Source organism: Equus caballus, chromosome 17 (genome assembly GCF_041296265.1).
Source record: "Equus caballus isolate H_3958 breed thoroughbred chromosome 17, TB-T2T, whole genome shotgun sequence".
Taxonomy (NCBI): Eukaryota; Metazoa; Chordata; class Mammalia; order Perissodactyla; family Equidae; genus Equus; species Equus caballus.
In genome coordinates this window covers 90,471,134-90,485,759 of record NC_091700.1, presented here as the reverse complement: position 1 = coordinate 90,485,759, position 14,626 = coordinate 90,471,134, and the positions used below count along the sequence as shown (strand labels likewise).

The following is a 14,626-nucleotide window of genomic DNA, read 5'->3' as shown; positions in this document are numbered from 1 at the left end:
TTAATTGAAACCATCAGTTTTAACTTTATTTCTTTCTAAATCACAAGGAGTAAGGCATAGAGTAATCGTTTTACAGAGATTAATGTTTTAAATGTTAACAACAAAGGTAAATGATTTCAACAGATCTCAAATTACGAAAGAGTTCTTATACAGAGACCTACATGGCTCCAAAAACTTTTTCATTTAATAGTCACTAATAATTAAACTCTGCAGAACAGGGCCCTGCAACACAGTCAGCGTTCCATTGTGTTTTAAGATTCCAGGGGCCAGCCCCGTGGCCAAGTAGTTAAGTTCGTGCGCTCCTCTACAGCGGCCCAGGGTTTCACTGGTGTAGATCCTGGATGCGGACAGAGCACAGCTCATCAAGCCACGCTGAGGTGGCGTCCCACATAGCACAGCCAAAAACAACAGCAGTACCTACAACTAGAGTGTACAACTGTGTACTGGGGGGCTTTGGGGAAAAGAAGAAGAAAGCAAAAAAAAGATTGACAGGTTGGCAACAGATGTTAGCTCAGGTGCCAATCTTTAAAAAAACAATTCCAGTATATGTGATGACTCAAGACAGCACAGCCCCTAGTTTACTTAGCTCCCTGTTTTCAGTTCACTTGCCAACACCACGACTTTTACTATTTATTCAACAAATACTCTGATGAATTGACAGCACCAAAAGGCTATTATTATGTATTAGTAAGAAAATATTTACTTTAGCCTTTTCCTTTAATTTTTATAGGTAAGATACAGTCTGGGAAAATGAACTGGAAAGTATGTTGTATAAAAACAAAATTTTCCAATTGACTACCAGTACCAATTAGTAGATCTTAGAACAATGGATGCTTAACAGCTAGACGATACCTTAGGAATCATTAAGTTCAAAGATGAAATAAAATGATGCCATCAAAACACTGTCAAACTTTCAAAGTCATGTACCTGAAGGAAATATCTTTTTAAAAATATAGTTTATCCTATATAATTTCGAGCTTTATAAAAATGAAATTACATTGTATATGACATACAAAGGTTTAAGTCATGAAAACTACATAAGAATTCTGAAATTTTAACTAGGTAATTGAAGTTTTTCCTTGGGACAGATTTTTTATTATTATCCCAAATATTTGTGTAGTGCTTTAATGTTTATAAAGTACTCACACTTACTTTATTTATTTTGATTCTCAAACAGTCTTCCAAGAGTGATAATACGATCACACATTTGAGGAAGATTGGTGTCATGATGGCTAGGTGTTTTTACCCAGAGCCACTAAGCCAGTGTGTGATGGAATCCCAGACTCGGACCCTGGGACTACAGAGCTGAGCACTTGGTTCTTTGCCTCACTGCTCTATTGGTCTTTATACTCAGCCCACTCAACCTATCTTACACTGTACTCCTTCAGCTGTCCCTTCTAGGAAGATCATCTCTCAAGAGTGAGGGCAGAGATGAGAGGTGGCCAAAGTTAGATCACACGAAAAGAAGTTTTGAAAAGCTTGTGGCTGATAACTCATCTACCAAAAACAGCAAAGAGGTTTACTGGGCAGTGTTGAGGCTCCTTTGGAGGACGGGGTGGAAGAGGCCCGTTGCCCTGGGGTATAACCTTCTCCACAGTGGAGCCGCATGGGTAGGTGCAGCCACGAAGAGTTAGATTCACCTAGGAGTTGGCATTTTTCCTGAGAGTTTGGCAAAAAAGACAAAGAGATGGAGTTTGGAGAACTGGGAAGAGTGCAATTGAATTGATGGACCATGGAATTCCATCTGAACCAGATAAAGAGGTATTTGAAGTAAAGAAATGGCTCCTGCTAATGACTTTGACATTACAGTACTGTTTTTACTCCAGGTTTCAAATCCGCAGTATTCATATTTATGGACAACTTAGTTTAGCCACAGTGAGTGGTGGCTCATAGAGGTTTTCTTTATTGTTGGTTTTTAAATAAATTTAATGCCATTTTTATTGGTTTTTCCCAACTCCTAATTCTCCATAAGATCTTGATCTTGTCAGTCATGATTTTGCCAAGCAATGTACTTTTTAGAAATTTAACTCCAGCATTACGTAGGTCCAACATTTACTGTATATTGGTGTCATTTTAATTATTGTTAAAGCTTTGAACAGTTGAATAAGTTTTAAATAAAAGGAGCTATACAACAAAATATTACAGGATCATGAGATGAGTTTTTCAGAAGACAAAACTCCTCTACCTATTATTGCTGTCTGAGTGGGAAAAAAGCAACAAGGAGATTGAGCCGGTGAATAATTAAGGCATTTAAAACCAATGGAGGTGTCACTTTGCACTCAGTGAAGACCATCAAGGCAAGCCTTGTATTTTAGGGCTGACTGGTAGTAAGACACAGCAGGGACACGCTCAATACAAAGATTGAGCTACTATGTAAGCTGTCAAGTGGATTTCATTTTGAAAGCAGATATTTTGCAGAGAAAGAGTTCTTGAAACCAGCTAAAGATAGATAAAATAGATGCAAATTACATTGTAAAATGAAAAGTTGTACGTCATGATGTCAATTGTATTCTTCACACCACATTTAAAAAATGTTTAACGTGTATATTTTTTAAAGTTAAAGAAATACATGGTTTTAAATGTATTTTAATACAAACAGTAAAAAACATATTAAGTAAAAAGTAATTTATGAAAACATATGTCCACACAAAAACCTGTACATGAATGTTCATGTCGGCATTATTCCTAATAGCCAAAAAGTGGAAACAAGCCAAATATCCATCAACTGATGAATAGCTAAAAGGTTGTATATCCATGTAATGAAATATTATTTGGCAATAAAAGGGAATGCTAATATGACTTGGATGAACTCTGACCACATATTGTAGGATTCCATTTATAGAAAATGTTCAGAATAGGCAAATCCACAGAGACAGCAAGTATATTATTGGTTGCTAAAAGCTGGGGGGAGGAAGGAAGGGGAGTGACTGCTAATGGGCACAGAGTTTTGGGAGGGCTGAGAAAAATATTCTTAAATTAGATAGGGGCTATGTTGCACAACTCTGTGAATAAACTAAAAACCACTTTATTGGTTTTTAACTGTATACTTTAAAAGGTGAATTTTATGGTATATAAATTATATCTCAGTAGAACTTTAAAAGTTCCAAAAGAGAGTATTTACCCCCTTCCCTAGTTCCTCGGTCCTTTCCATCCCAGTCTTCAGAGTTCCAAGTTTATCGTATAGGCTTTCAAGCATTTTTACGCACAGAAAAACATATCTAGATAGGTATATTACAAATGGGATCATACTGTATATGCTGTTGCCTTTATATTGACCAAAACCAAAGCTGTTTACCCATACTACTTTTTTTTTAATATTTAATTATTTTTTAACCTGAATTGATATCCACATATACTAAAAACCCAAAACATGCATTGGGTCATCAAGTTATCAAAGGACATCCATGATATTTTTTTAAAGGATTAAGCACTACTTTGCAAGGTCTGGATAAACACTTTCAGCCTGTTTATTTCAGCATAAGAGAATACCCTTTCTTTGCTTTCACTTAACTCTAAGAAGGTCTATCAGAAACAGATTTGGGGTAAGAAATGGATCCTTGGGACCTTGAGAGAGAAAAGGATTTCCTGTCATTGATGAACCTGCTTCTGCCAGCAATGCTACGGCATGGACCCTCAGTAGCCCTGATGGAAGCATGGTTTAGGGGACATTGTTCATCCCACCTGTGATCCATTTCTCAAGTGGTGTTAGTTGGAACAAAAGGGAAGCTATGAAAATATTTGTTTATTCCCCTTTCTTCCCTCTTTGGTGATCTTATTTTTATTCAAGACTCCCAATCCCAGTTTATGATCAGAAAGCACAGCAAAATGTTGGGCCACTTAGTGGGAAACTATTAGCTGTATTAGTAGTAATATCAAGGAATATTGAGGATAAATGTGGAACTGAGATCAAGAACCAAGGTTGGGTTTAGCAGAATTTCCTGACAGATTTTATGTGGAAAGTGAGGGAATGAGAAGGACCAAAGATGTCTGTGAGGTCATTGGCCTGAGTAACTTGAAGAATAGATTCTTCATTTTCCAAGATGGGAAGGAGTGCAGGGAGAACAGGCCAGAGGAATGGGGCATGAAGAGTTTAATTTGGGACATATAATGTTTGAGATTCCTCTAGGCATCCAAGTGGAGATGTGGAGTTGATTCTGGACATTACAAATGTGGGCGTAAGCAGTATATAGATGGTATTTAAAGGCATTAGAATGGATGAGATTGACTAGTTAATGAATGTTGAGAGACAGGAAAGAGGTCTAAGGACCAAGTCCTGAAGCTCTGCAACATTTAGAGATTAGAAAATTGAGGGGAAGTCTGCCAAGGAGCCTGAGAAGGGCTGGCAGTGAATTTTGTGGCTCTATACTGCAGGGCTTAGGCCCTTCCAGTGACTCCAAGACCCTTGCTTCGTGCTCTTAGATGTATTTTCTCCCATGACAGCTCACTTCCTTACACTCTTGTCTAGTGACTTTCACTCTCTACTCGAGTTCTCACCCTTTGTTTTACTCCCACATGCCCAAGGAATATGAAACACTCTGATTAGAAAGAGGTACTCACTGAGCTAATGATTTGCAAAACCCTCCTTCTCCATTTGGTGAACATCATTGCAGTCTCTTTATTCAGTGTATTTTCTTTCCCACTTAACTCTGTTCATTCAGAGACTTTGCTTCCTTGGAATATCAACATGCTCATAACCCTGACTTTATAATGACCCCTCCGTTGCTCCTACTCAACTGCATACCAATCTCCATTCATTCATTCACCTTCAGATGTTATTGCTAACAATGTGATTTTTCTCTGTAGCTTCCCTTTAAAATTCATTAGAGATGTTTTTGATTGATTTAGTTCTTCCTGGTGAGGCACAGTTTCTTGTCCAGATCACCTCGTGTGCAACTGGCCCATTCTCAGGTTAACTGCATATGGCTGATTCAGTTAGCTGCAGCCAGGCACCTGTCATATGCACAGGGATTGACCCGTATAGTGATGTTTAATGTGTGATTGTGATCATGTCATTAGAAACAAAAAAGAAAAAGCACTTGTAAACAAAGCTGTTTACCTGTATTTGCATCTGTAGGTTTGGACTTGAGGGATAAAATAGCAAAATCACAGACACTCTATCCCTAAAACCTAAGGAAATGAATAAAACAATTATCAGTGTGTAAAAATTGCACCAGAAATAGCCACACAAGAAAGGGCCACAGTTTCATACCATTATCTTTGACTAGCAGCTACTAGGAAAGAGAGAGGAAAGGAGGGAGAGAGAGAGGAAAGGAAGAAGAGAGTAGGAGAGAAAGAGAGAGAAAGAGTGAGAATACTCTATGCTCACACGTTAGCCTGTTTTCCAGAAGAAGTTGAGAAGAACTTAAATCGGAAAGCAAATTCTCAATGTACTCATATCCCCCTATTTGAGGAGGCTGGGTCCGTGAGGGTATGCAGAGGCCTAGAAAAAGAGAGGGAGAACCCTGCAGGTGTAGGAGTCACTTGTTCCAGCCCATTTTACCAAAGGCAAGATAAACTGCGAGATCTCACCATTTTATTTTTCCCAGCTGGCAAGAAAGCTTGAGCGTGAAAGCAAAATAATCATAATTTCTGAAAACTAATCATCTCCCATAATAAACAAAAATTTAGCATAATGAAAATTTTAAGAGAATAGAAAAGAATCTGTGAGGGGACAGGAGGCCCAGGAGAAGAGAGGAGAGCCCAGGAGTTGTCCTCTCCCCCCACAGGAGGAACGCCAACAGAATCAACCTGTCTTTGCCCTCACCTGGCGTCAGTGGAGGGAGAGGGGTGGCTGGAGAGAAGCTGATTAATTGGAGGAAGTGAACACCTGGGACTGATTAGCTCTGGCAGCAATAAAGATTTCCAGAATCTACCTGAATTGGAGAAATATATGAAGCGTGATATTTCAATCATACCTGCCCATAGCTTCAGCTAATACATCTCTCTCTCCCTGCAAACCCCTCTCCTCATACTGAGACAGCAAAACAGAGAAGAAAACCTGGCTGACAAATTTAAACAGGACTGTAATGACTGGGGATGAGATTCTGGGATCACTTTCCACTATACTGGAGATAATAAAAGTTCTAGATAAGAAAGTTAAAAATGAAGGTTTTGACAACTTTGGAGCAGGTCCAGAAAGTAATTAGTCCAAATTAAAACAAGTAGTAAGAACACTCCAAGAAAAATATGTATGAGAGTAAGAATCAAATGGTTTCTGGATAATTGAAGGCTCTAAGAAGAACATCTATAGGAGAGTAACGTTGGAATTTATTCCAAACAATAGGTAAAATGTGTGAGAATCAGGAAACTCTTCAAGGTAGATGGAAGAAAGCATGCATTTCCTTTCCCAATGGAACATGTGAAAAACAATCAAAATCTCAACTAAAACAAAACTACACTAAAAATTGTATAAGAAGAAAATGATGATTCAAATAAAGTAAATTAAGTTGGGCCAGATTCTGAGCAATTAGTGGAATGTAAGAAAGGAGACTACATTTAACCTTGAACATTTACCTTCTAGTACCTGCATGTTATATTGGACCCTGGAAGAGGAAGTGTTGTCCTAGAGCATTACCCAGCTCAACAGGGAATAGTATTTTCATAGTCAACATATCGACTATCAGTCTATTGATTATCAATGTACTGACAAGCATGGAAGACCCAATTATGACTTAAAACAAAATGTAAATATTGTTGAACTTGAGGACGTGAGTGAACGCATGACTAAAGATGGAAATGAGAGAGGAGGGAGGTAGTGGGATGAGCAGAGGTGCTGAGATCTCCATCTTATAGAGGGAGACAGCAAGCCACTCTGTCAGAGTTTGAGAAATGAGTAATAGAGATTTATGTACAAAAGTGGGAGTGGTCAAGAGAAGTGGGGAGTGACGTTGTGCCTGGACTAAATCTTCATATATCATAGCAGAAGTCTATGTCTAAAGTGGATAAATCAAGAAATACTGAACAGGGACCAGAAGTGAAAACACAAAGAGTTAAAAACATTGGCCTCTGGGAAGTGGGCCTGAGATATTCAGGCTTACGGCTATTGCTTGCTATTCGTTAAGAAACCTATCAACAGGTTTCTTTACTGTGTAATGTTTTAATCTTATAGTATCACCTTAATTAAAATTTTGAAAAGTAATATTAAGAATGAGCTTAACAAGAAATGAGCAGAAACTATATAAGAAGAAATCTTAGTTCAGAATCTTGAATAAAGACTTAATAAGTGGAAAGGTATACCTTTCTTCAAGATTGGAGGATAACTTGAGAATCCTATCAGTTTTGCTTTGTAATCTCAATGAATAAAACAAGAGGATGTTTTGGGGGAAATTAACATATAAAAATAAATAAAAGAATTCTGAAAACAAAAGCTTATCAGGAGGGGCTAGTAACCCTACCACTTGTTAAAATGTGCAGTTGTTAGGCAATTTGGAAATGAAATAGATTGATGGAAAAGAATAGAGTGTCTAGAAATAGAGCCAAAAGCATATGAGCATTCAGTATTCGATAAAGGGGACTTCTCAAATTAGTGAAGAAAAGATAGATTTTTCAGTTATATTGTGTTTAATCAACTGATCATCTATTGAAAAGAAAAATAAGATTAACTCCTACTTATTTCTTAAATCAAAATAAATTCCAGACTTCCACTGATTAAAACAGCAATTTCTGGCTCAAGATGTTAAACGTAATAAAATCAGGAAACTGTTGAGCTACTACATAAAAGTATGGGTTCATTTATATCTAATCTTGCAGTGAGAGAAATCTCACTTAAAAGCAAAACAAAAACAACTTAAATAAAAGGAATGGCAAATTAGACCACATAGAAATTTAGGACTTATGTTTGCAAAAATAACATAAATGGATAAGCAAAATACATTAAACATATATGACAGATACAAGATTAGTTTTCTTAATTTGCGAAGAGCAGGTGGAAACCAGTGAAGGGGGGATAAAGGTCAACAGGCTAGGAAAATGGTGTAACACCTGAACAGGTAACTGGGAGAAAAGAAACAACTTCCTGTAGGCCTTTGGTCATCGCTCCCTTCTCCACCATTTAAATCCTACTTGTCTTCCTCATGAAAGTCAGCTGCCATCATTTTCCCCAAACTGTTCTTGACTCACCCAAGAGGTTCTTCTGACTTGCTCCTTGATAGCTTTACCGTATTTCTTTTATCCACCATCTTATTAATTCTTCCTTTACTTAGAGTTGGTCATGTTCATCTTTTTCTTCCACTCTTGATTATAAATCCCTTAATACAAGAAACCATGTCTTCCTCATCTCAATCCCCAACACATCAAACCTTCAGTAATCACTAATGTCTTTGAATAAATAAGCTAAGCAGATTCTTTAAGGAACACAGATCCTGCAGACAATATAAGTCAGTAAGTATACTTGATTCACAATCTCAAACAAACTATCATTGGGATTTAAATTTCTGGATAAAATCTCAGCAAAACTGATAAGGCACCCTTCATGCGGGATGCAAATTAATTTTCAGCTTATAATAGAAGTATTCATGACACTGCCTTTCATTGGTTTATTCATGTAAGCAGCTATAACACATGAATTGTATTGTAACAGAAAGCTTTGCTCTCAAATATAATTCACAGCATCCCACAATACACACTTTCTGGTGGCTGAATTGTGTGGAAATGAGATTTGTTTTTTCTTCTGAGATTGTGAAAAGCATAGAGGATAAGCCCAGTGTTTTTGCCCCCATTGCTCATCCCCCAGCAACATGTTACAATCCCATAGCTCCACGTTCCCGAGCATTTACGGAATACATAACAGCTGAGTATTCATGAAAGCTAATGGCAGTAGCCCAAGGAAGCTGCAGGGTACACCTTAATTTTTGGTCTGTAAGTACCAAGAATAAATCTGTTGGACTTAATCACAAGCTTTCCTATCACTTTGGGGAAAAGAAATCCATGTCCAGTGAAATTTCTTTTATACTGGTAGGTGTTTTGACTCTTCTCCTTTTGCTGTTGAGTCTTTAGGATGTACATGCACTTTCACACTGGTGACATCTCCATTGAAAAAAATACAGCTATCTGATATTTTTCTGTGAACCATCTGTGGAACTTGTGTTCCTTGCCTTTGGATGTAATAAATATTTAACAAGAAAAAAAAAAACACACAGGGAAAAAATAATTGCCCTCAGTGATAAATTCTGGCATGCTTATGAGGTTAAATGATGTGTTGAGAAATTCTCTGAAGCATTTTTAGGAAGAGTTAAAGCCAATATTCTCTTAGGTGCCCTGGCAAGGAAAGTATTATATTGTCCTTGGCGATGCTGAGTTGAAGTATCAGTAACAACATACTTCACACTTTGATGAACAAAACACTTTGTAGGGTAATGAGGTTATAGAAAAATTAACTCAAGAAGTGTTTCACACATGGACAAAGAGTAAGTGGAAAAACTTATCTCCCAGTTCAGGATTCATCTAACAATTAATTGCTCCTTTGTTCAAACGGGTCCTCTGTGTGCTGGGCATTGAATGTCATACTTCTAAAAAAGTTAATGTAATTGTCTCTAGTAAAGGAAACTGCTAAGAGAGCTTACTGTGTAATGAGGCCTGAGAAGTAGTAGACCCAAGACTTCACTGAACACAGGATACAATACTTGGAAAAGGACTTGCTTTGGAGTCGTAGTGCCTGAGTGCTGCTTCTGTTAGTGCCACAATTAATAGAGTGACTTTGGGATAATCACCTATCATCTTTAAGCCTCATTTTCCTTATCTTCAAAAAGAAAGAATCAGATTAGATTATCTTTAGGGTCCATTTTGGCTCTAAGATCCTATCAGTGTTACTGGCTTTTATCTTGGGTTCAGTCCATCTTCGTATTATCCTGGGCTTTATTTCTTGGCATGCCAATATCTGAGAATTCAACTTAGGTCTTCACTGTACTAAAGCCTGTAAGGACATTTCTAAAGAGTCACTAGCTTCTAATTGTCAGCTTTCCCCAGACATCATCATAAATTCTCCTTGAGAAGCATTTATTGACCACTAATGCGTACAGGATGAATGAGTCAGAGATGTAGATATAATCACATAATAAGAAAAACTTGTAAGAATGGAACTAACCGAAGAAGATCTTTGCAGAGAGAGTATGAGTCTTTTAGCTTGGCTGGATTTCGTTGGAATGCTCCTTTTTTGGTCTTGGCTTCTTCCATGATCTTGACTCTGTGCCTTGAGAATAAAGAAAATAATGAAAAATGTGTTTGCCTTTATTAAGTTGCTCAGCATAGCAATATGATTTAGAAATATTTCTTTTTTTTAAAAGTCTCATGTTTTTAATATAACTGAAATAATTTGATAAGTACTATAAAAGTAAAATTAATTATTTCATATTCCTTTAGACAATCAAATGTAATTCACTATAAAAATAAGTTGTGCTTAGCAGCAAAAAAAAAAAAACGTAGTAATCTGGAAGTGTTAAATAGGTCACTTGCTTAGACGGAAAGAAAAGCAAAAGTCCTGAAGTTTTTTCTAATTTGCTCAACAGTATTTACCACCGACAAGACTAATTTTAATTCAGGGTAATTATTTTAAATTTTTACACTAAATAGTTAGTGTCAGGCTTTTAAGAGCTTTGATTCTCAGCCTTTTCCCGTCTCTTGAATTAAGGCCGTTCTTCTCCTGATCAGTCAGATAAAAATCTATAAGATTGACATCGAAGGCCTCAAACACCATATACTAATTTTATATTGTGTGTAAGCCTAAAGCTGGTGTTTAATACCTTCCTTCTTTCCCTCTGTAGGCATTTATGTCCATGTTCCAGATCCTTACCCAGGAAGGATGGGTAGACGTAATGGACCAAACTCTAAATGCTGTGGGACACATGTGGGCACCTGTGGTTGCCATCTATTTCATTCTCTATCATCTCTTTGCCACACTGGTGAGTTTAGCACTTCTTTTCAGTTATATCTTAGAATTCATAATGGGATGAGCATCAACAGATTTTTGGCCTATTTTCAATTTCAGAACCAGAGTCAGAGAAGGAACGTAGTGCAGTCCTGTTGGATGAGGGCCCTTCCATTCTAAATTTCTATGAATCAAAGAACTACTTCAGGAACTGGGTTTCAGATTTAAGCAAAAAGTTGTCTCCATCAGATACAACTGTTTGCATGAGGGAAAACAAGACAAAACAAAGTGGAAATCCCACACTCGCATACCAACTTAATCATCTGTAAGCATTCACACCCTAGTTGATCCAAGGATCAAACCAGAGCTACATTATTATTGTTATTTTTTATTATGCAGAGACACACTCTTCAATTTCACTGCTTTCTCTTCACACCTATAATTAAACTGAAGACAGAAGCTGGGGAGCTCAGGGTGCAGTCAGTTAATTAGAAATCAGCTCAGTGTTTTTGTGCTATGTGTGACTGAAAGAAACACATGGGAAAAAAATGAAACACACAGCTGCAAATACTGTAAAAAGCACGCTAAAAACTAAAGACAAAAATCCAGGAAAAATCGACTTCTGTCAAACAAGCAGATTTTTCTCTGCAATATATTTCTATTAAAAAGAAAGAAAAAAGTTACGAAATGCAGCCTATGACATGCTAAGGGATGTAATTCTCAGGTCTTTCTAATGCCGAATGTGTATCTCCATATAATAAATGTATGCATATTTAAGAAGCAAACTTAAGCTCTAATATTATGTCAAAAGTTCCAAGGTAAGGACCCAAAATGTTGCCCTTTATCAGGAACACATGAAATTAAAAGAAACCTGCTACTGTTTATTGAACGGCCAAGTATTTTACAACTTTACTCGTAATATTTGAAACAACCAAGTTCGGAAGTATTCCCACTTTACAGATGATGAAACTGTGGCTCAGAGGAGTTAAGTAATTTGCCCAATGACATGTGAAGTGTAAATGTTGGAGCCAGAATGTTCCCAGGTCAGCCTGGTCTCAAAGCCCATGGTCTTACAGCTACATGTTGCTGCTTCCCTAAGTTATGAAGTTTAGCATTGTCACTGAAAATGTCTTCACGGAATCAAACCTCTGCCCAAAAGTCACTAAAATAAAACAAATTACATAGGAGCTCTAAGGTCCCTTTCAATTCTAAATGTCTGTGAATCAAATAAATGCTTGAGAAACTAGACGCGTTGGAGGTTGCATTATATAGGCAGGGGCTTTCAAAACTAAGACACGTCCATCAGAAAGTACACAGGGGTACACTGTGTTGTGGCGTAAAGTCCTGAGTTCAAACATTAGAATCACATGGAAATAGTTTTGACACTTTTTACATGGGCTTTTACGATATTCACAAAAGGAAAGAACATTCAGCAGTGAGTATCGAGGCCTGGCTTCCAGGGCTGAATCTGTCCGAATTGCAGGACACTGGGCCCCGAGGTCCTGGAATCCTCCCTTACTGGACGTTTAAGCCTATGTCATTCATTCATTCATTCATTCACTCTCTCACTCATGAGTTCAACTGTTTGTTGAGCACTTACTATTTGTTTGAGTTCCTTTAAAACTATGGAATAGCTTGGAGACTGTTGATCATGGGTTAAATGTAGGGTAGATAGGATTGAAATCATCTATCTATGGGAATAATATATCTAATTGTTTTTCTATTAAAACAATATAATTATTTGCTATCCTCATTGCAAATTTTTCACACTCAGACATAGATTTGATCCTTAAGTTGGAGTATCACACAATATGAAAACAAGAAGAAAAATGATCTAGCCTAGTAAGTTATTTGGCAAAGTAATTTTTTTCAAGTGATCTTCTGCAGGGATCACTAATATAATGAAATAAAATATTGAATCTTGGGCAGTCTAAATTTTCTTTTTTGGGCCAAAAACATGTCGTTGATTGTGGAACACTGAAGCACTTCCAAGGACTCCTGAGGTTCACCTGAGCTTCAGGAATTCACAGAGCACGGCTTGAAAACCCATATCTGATTCCACTCCTTCATTCTACCGATTTAAGTATCTACCCAAAACACCTCATAATTTTTTTCATTGTGATTTTCGAAAAGTATTCCTAAGTTAAAACTGAAAATTGAAATCATTTCTTCTTTTATTCATAATTTTTTCAAATCTGTAAAGCAACTGAGAATGGAAAAGTCAGCAAGGGTGGTTTGGTAAATATGGTAGAGTACAAGAGTACAGATCTGGACTTCAAAATACAGATTCAGGGTCTAGCTCTGCTGGTCACTAGATGTGTGGCTTTGGAAGAATCAGACAACTTCCCTGATCTCTGTGTTGTGTTATAACTGAAAGTGAGGATTATAATGCCCAAAAACACCTAGTGTCCAAGGTTGCCATGGATGGGTGAGTTGAGATTGGATTTTTGAGGATGTTGAGCCATGGTACAAGAAGATGATTGTAGCTTTCACCAACACAGTTCCTTTAAGTTTAAATAAGATGGTGTGTGTGTATATTAGAGCTATATATTAATAAATGCTAAAATTTTTTTATGCTAGTTCATGTTTTTAACTTATAGAAGTATTATTGATCAAAGTATCATTTATGCCCAAGTCCCTCTCTCCCGTCTTTCCTTCTTTCCCCACACCCCTTCTCCTAGGCAATGACTGTGATGAATTTGGTATGAATCCATCTTCCAGATAATGTCATATTTCATTAAATTTAACATACTATCAGTTACAAAAAGACTCTTATTTTGTGTAATATTAACAAAAAAAGCAACAATTTAACTACGAATGTAGATTATAAGGTACATCCCAATTTCAAAGTTGTTAAAATGTGAAAATAAATGTGCATCTTAAAATCAGTGAAATGCAGTAATTTCCCACACACATATGTATCCATTGAAAACTGTAGTGTTTTTGATTTAAAGTTATCATCTAAAATCATTTTACACCATTAGTTGTTAAAATTAATATTAGTTTTTCGGTTTGAGAAACACTTTTCCAGTGCACTAATGGCCTCCCTGTGGGAGATGTCTGTGTGCACACTTCTCTCACTGTGTGTCCATACTCCACACTGTGACCAAGTTGTTTTTGATCATGTGTTTCTCTCCTTACAAATCATTAGAAGTAGCAATTTTTAGAATAAATGATTTCAAACTCTGCATATATTCTCAGTTAAGCTTTACACCAAATATTGGTTTTGAAATCATTTTATCTTAAAGCTCATTCGGTCATTAGTATATGTAATCGTATAGTAGTCCATTGACTGAATATGCCATATTTGTTTATCAGTTACCCTCCTGGTGGATATTTAGTTTGTTTTCCAATGTTGTTCTCTTACAATGTTGCAACTAATGCTTTTGTACATTGCATCCAGTTGTGTGAGAGTTTCTCTAGGATATATGCCAGAAAGTAGAATCTGGGATCCTGGATACTGCCCAAATGGCTCTGTAGTACGGGTCTGCATGCCCACATACCAAATCTGGTCCACAGGCTTTATTTCTACAGCCTGTGAGCTAAGAATGGTTTGTGCGTTTTTAAATGATTATGTAAATACCTACATTATCCTCGATGTTGCCTCTTGGCCCTCAAAGCCTAAAATATTTACTGTCTGGACCTTTCATTTGGGAACCCCCTGCTCTGTAGGCAAACTGCACCAATTCATCCTTCCAAGGGCAGCGGTTGAAAATCCCTGTGTTTTTACATTCTCATGTCTACTTGATGGACTTTTAAGTTATC

At 37.0% G+C, this 14,626-nt stretch overlaps 1 protein-coding gene across 3 annotated transcripts in view; it reads left to right on the top strand.

Annotated features, from left to right (window-relative positions):
- Nucleotides 1–14,626, top strand: part of NALCN (sodium leak channel, non-selective) — a 303,647-nt gene that overhangs the window by 168,465 nt on the left and 120,556 nt on the right. For all 3 annotated transcript variants that reach the window (XM_070240456.1, XM_023621795.2, XM_023621798.2), the window contains one exon: nt 10,758–10,895. In XM_070240456.1, coding sequence (XP_070096557.1) covers nt 10,758–10,895 — 138 coding nt within the window. The remainder of the gene's footprint in view (nt 1–10,757; nt 10,896–14,626) is intronic.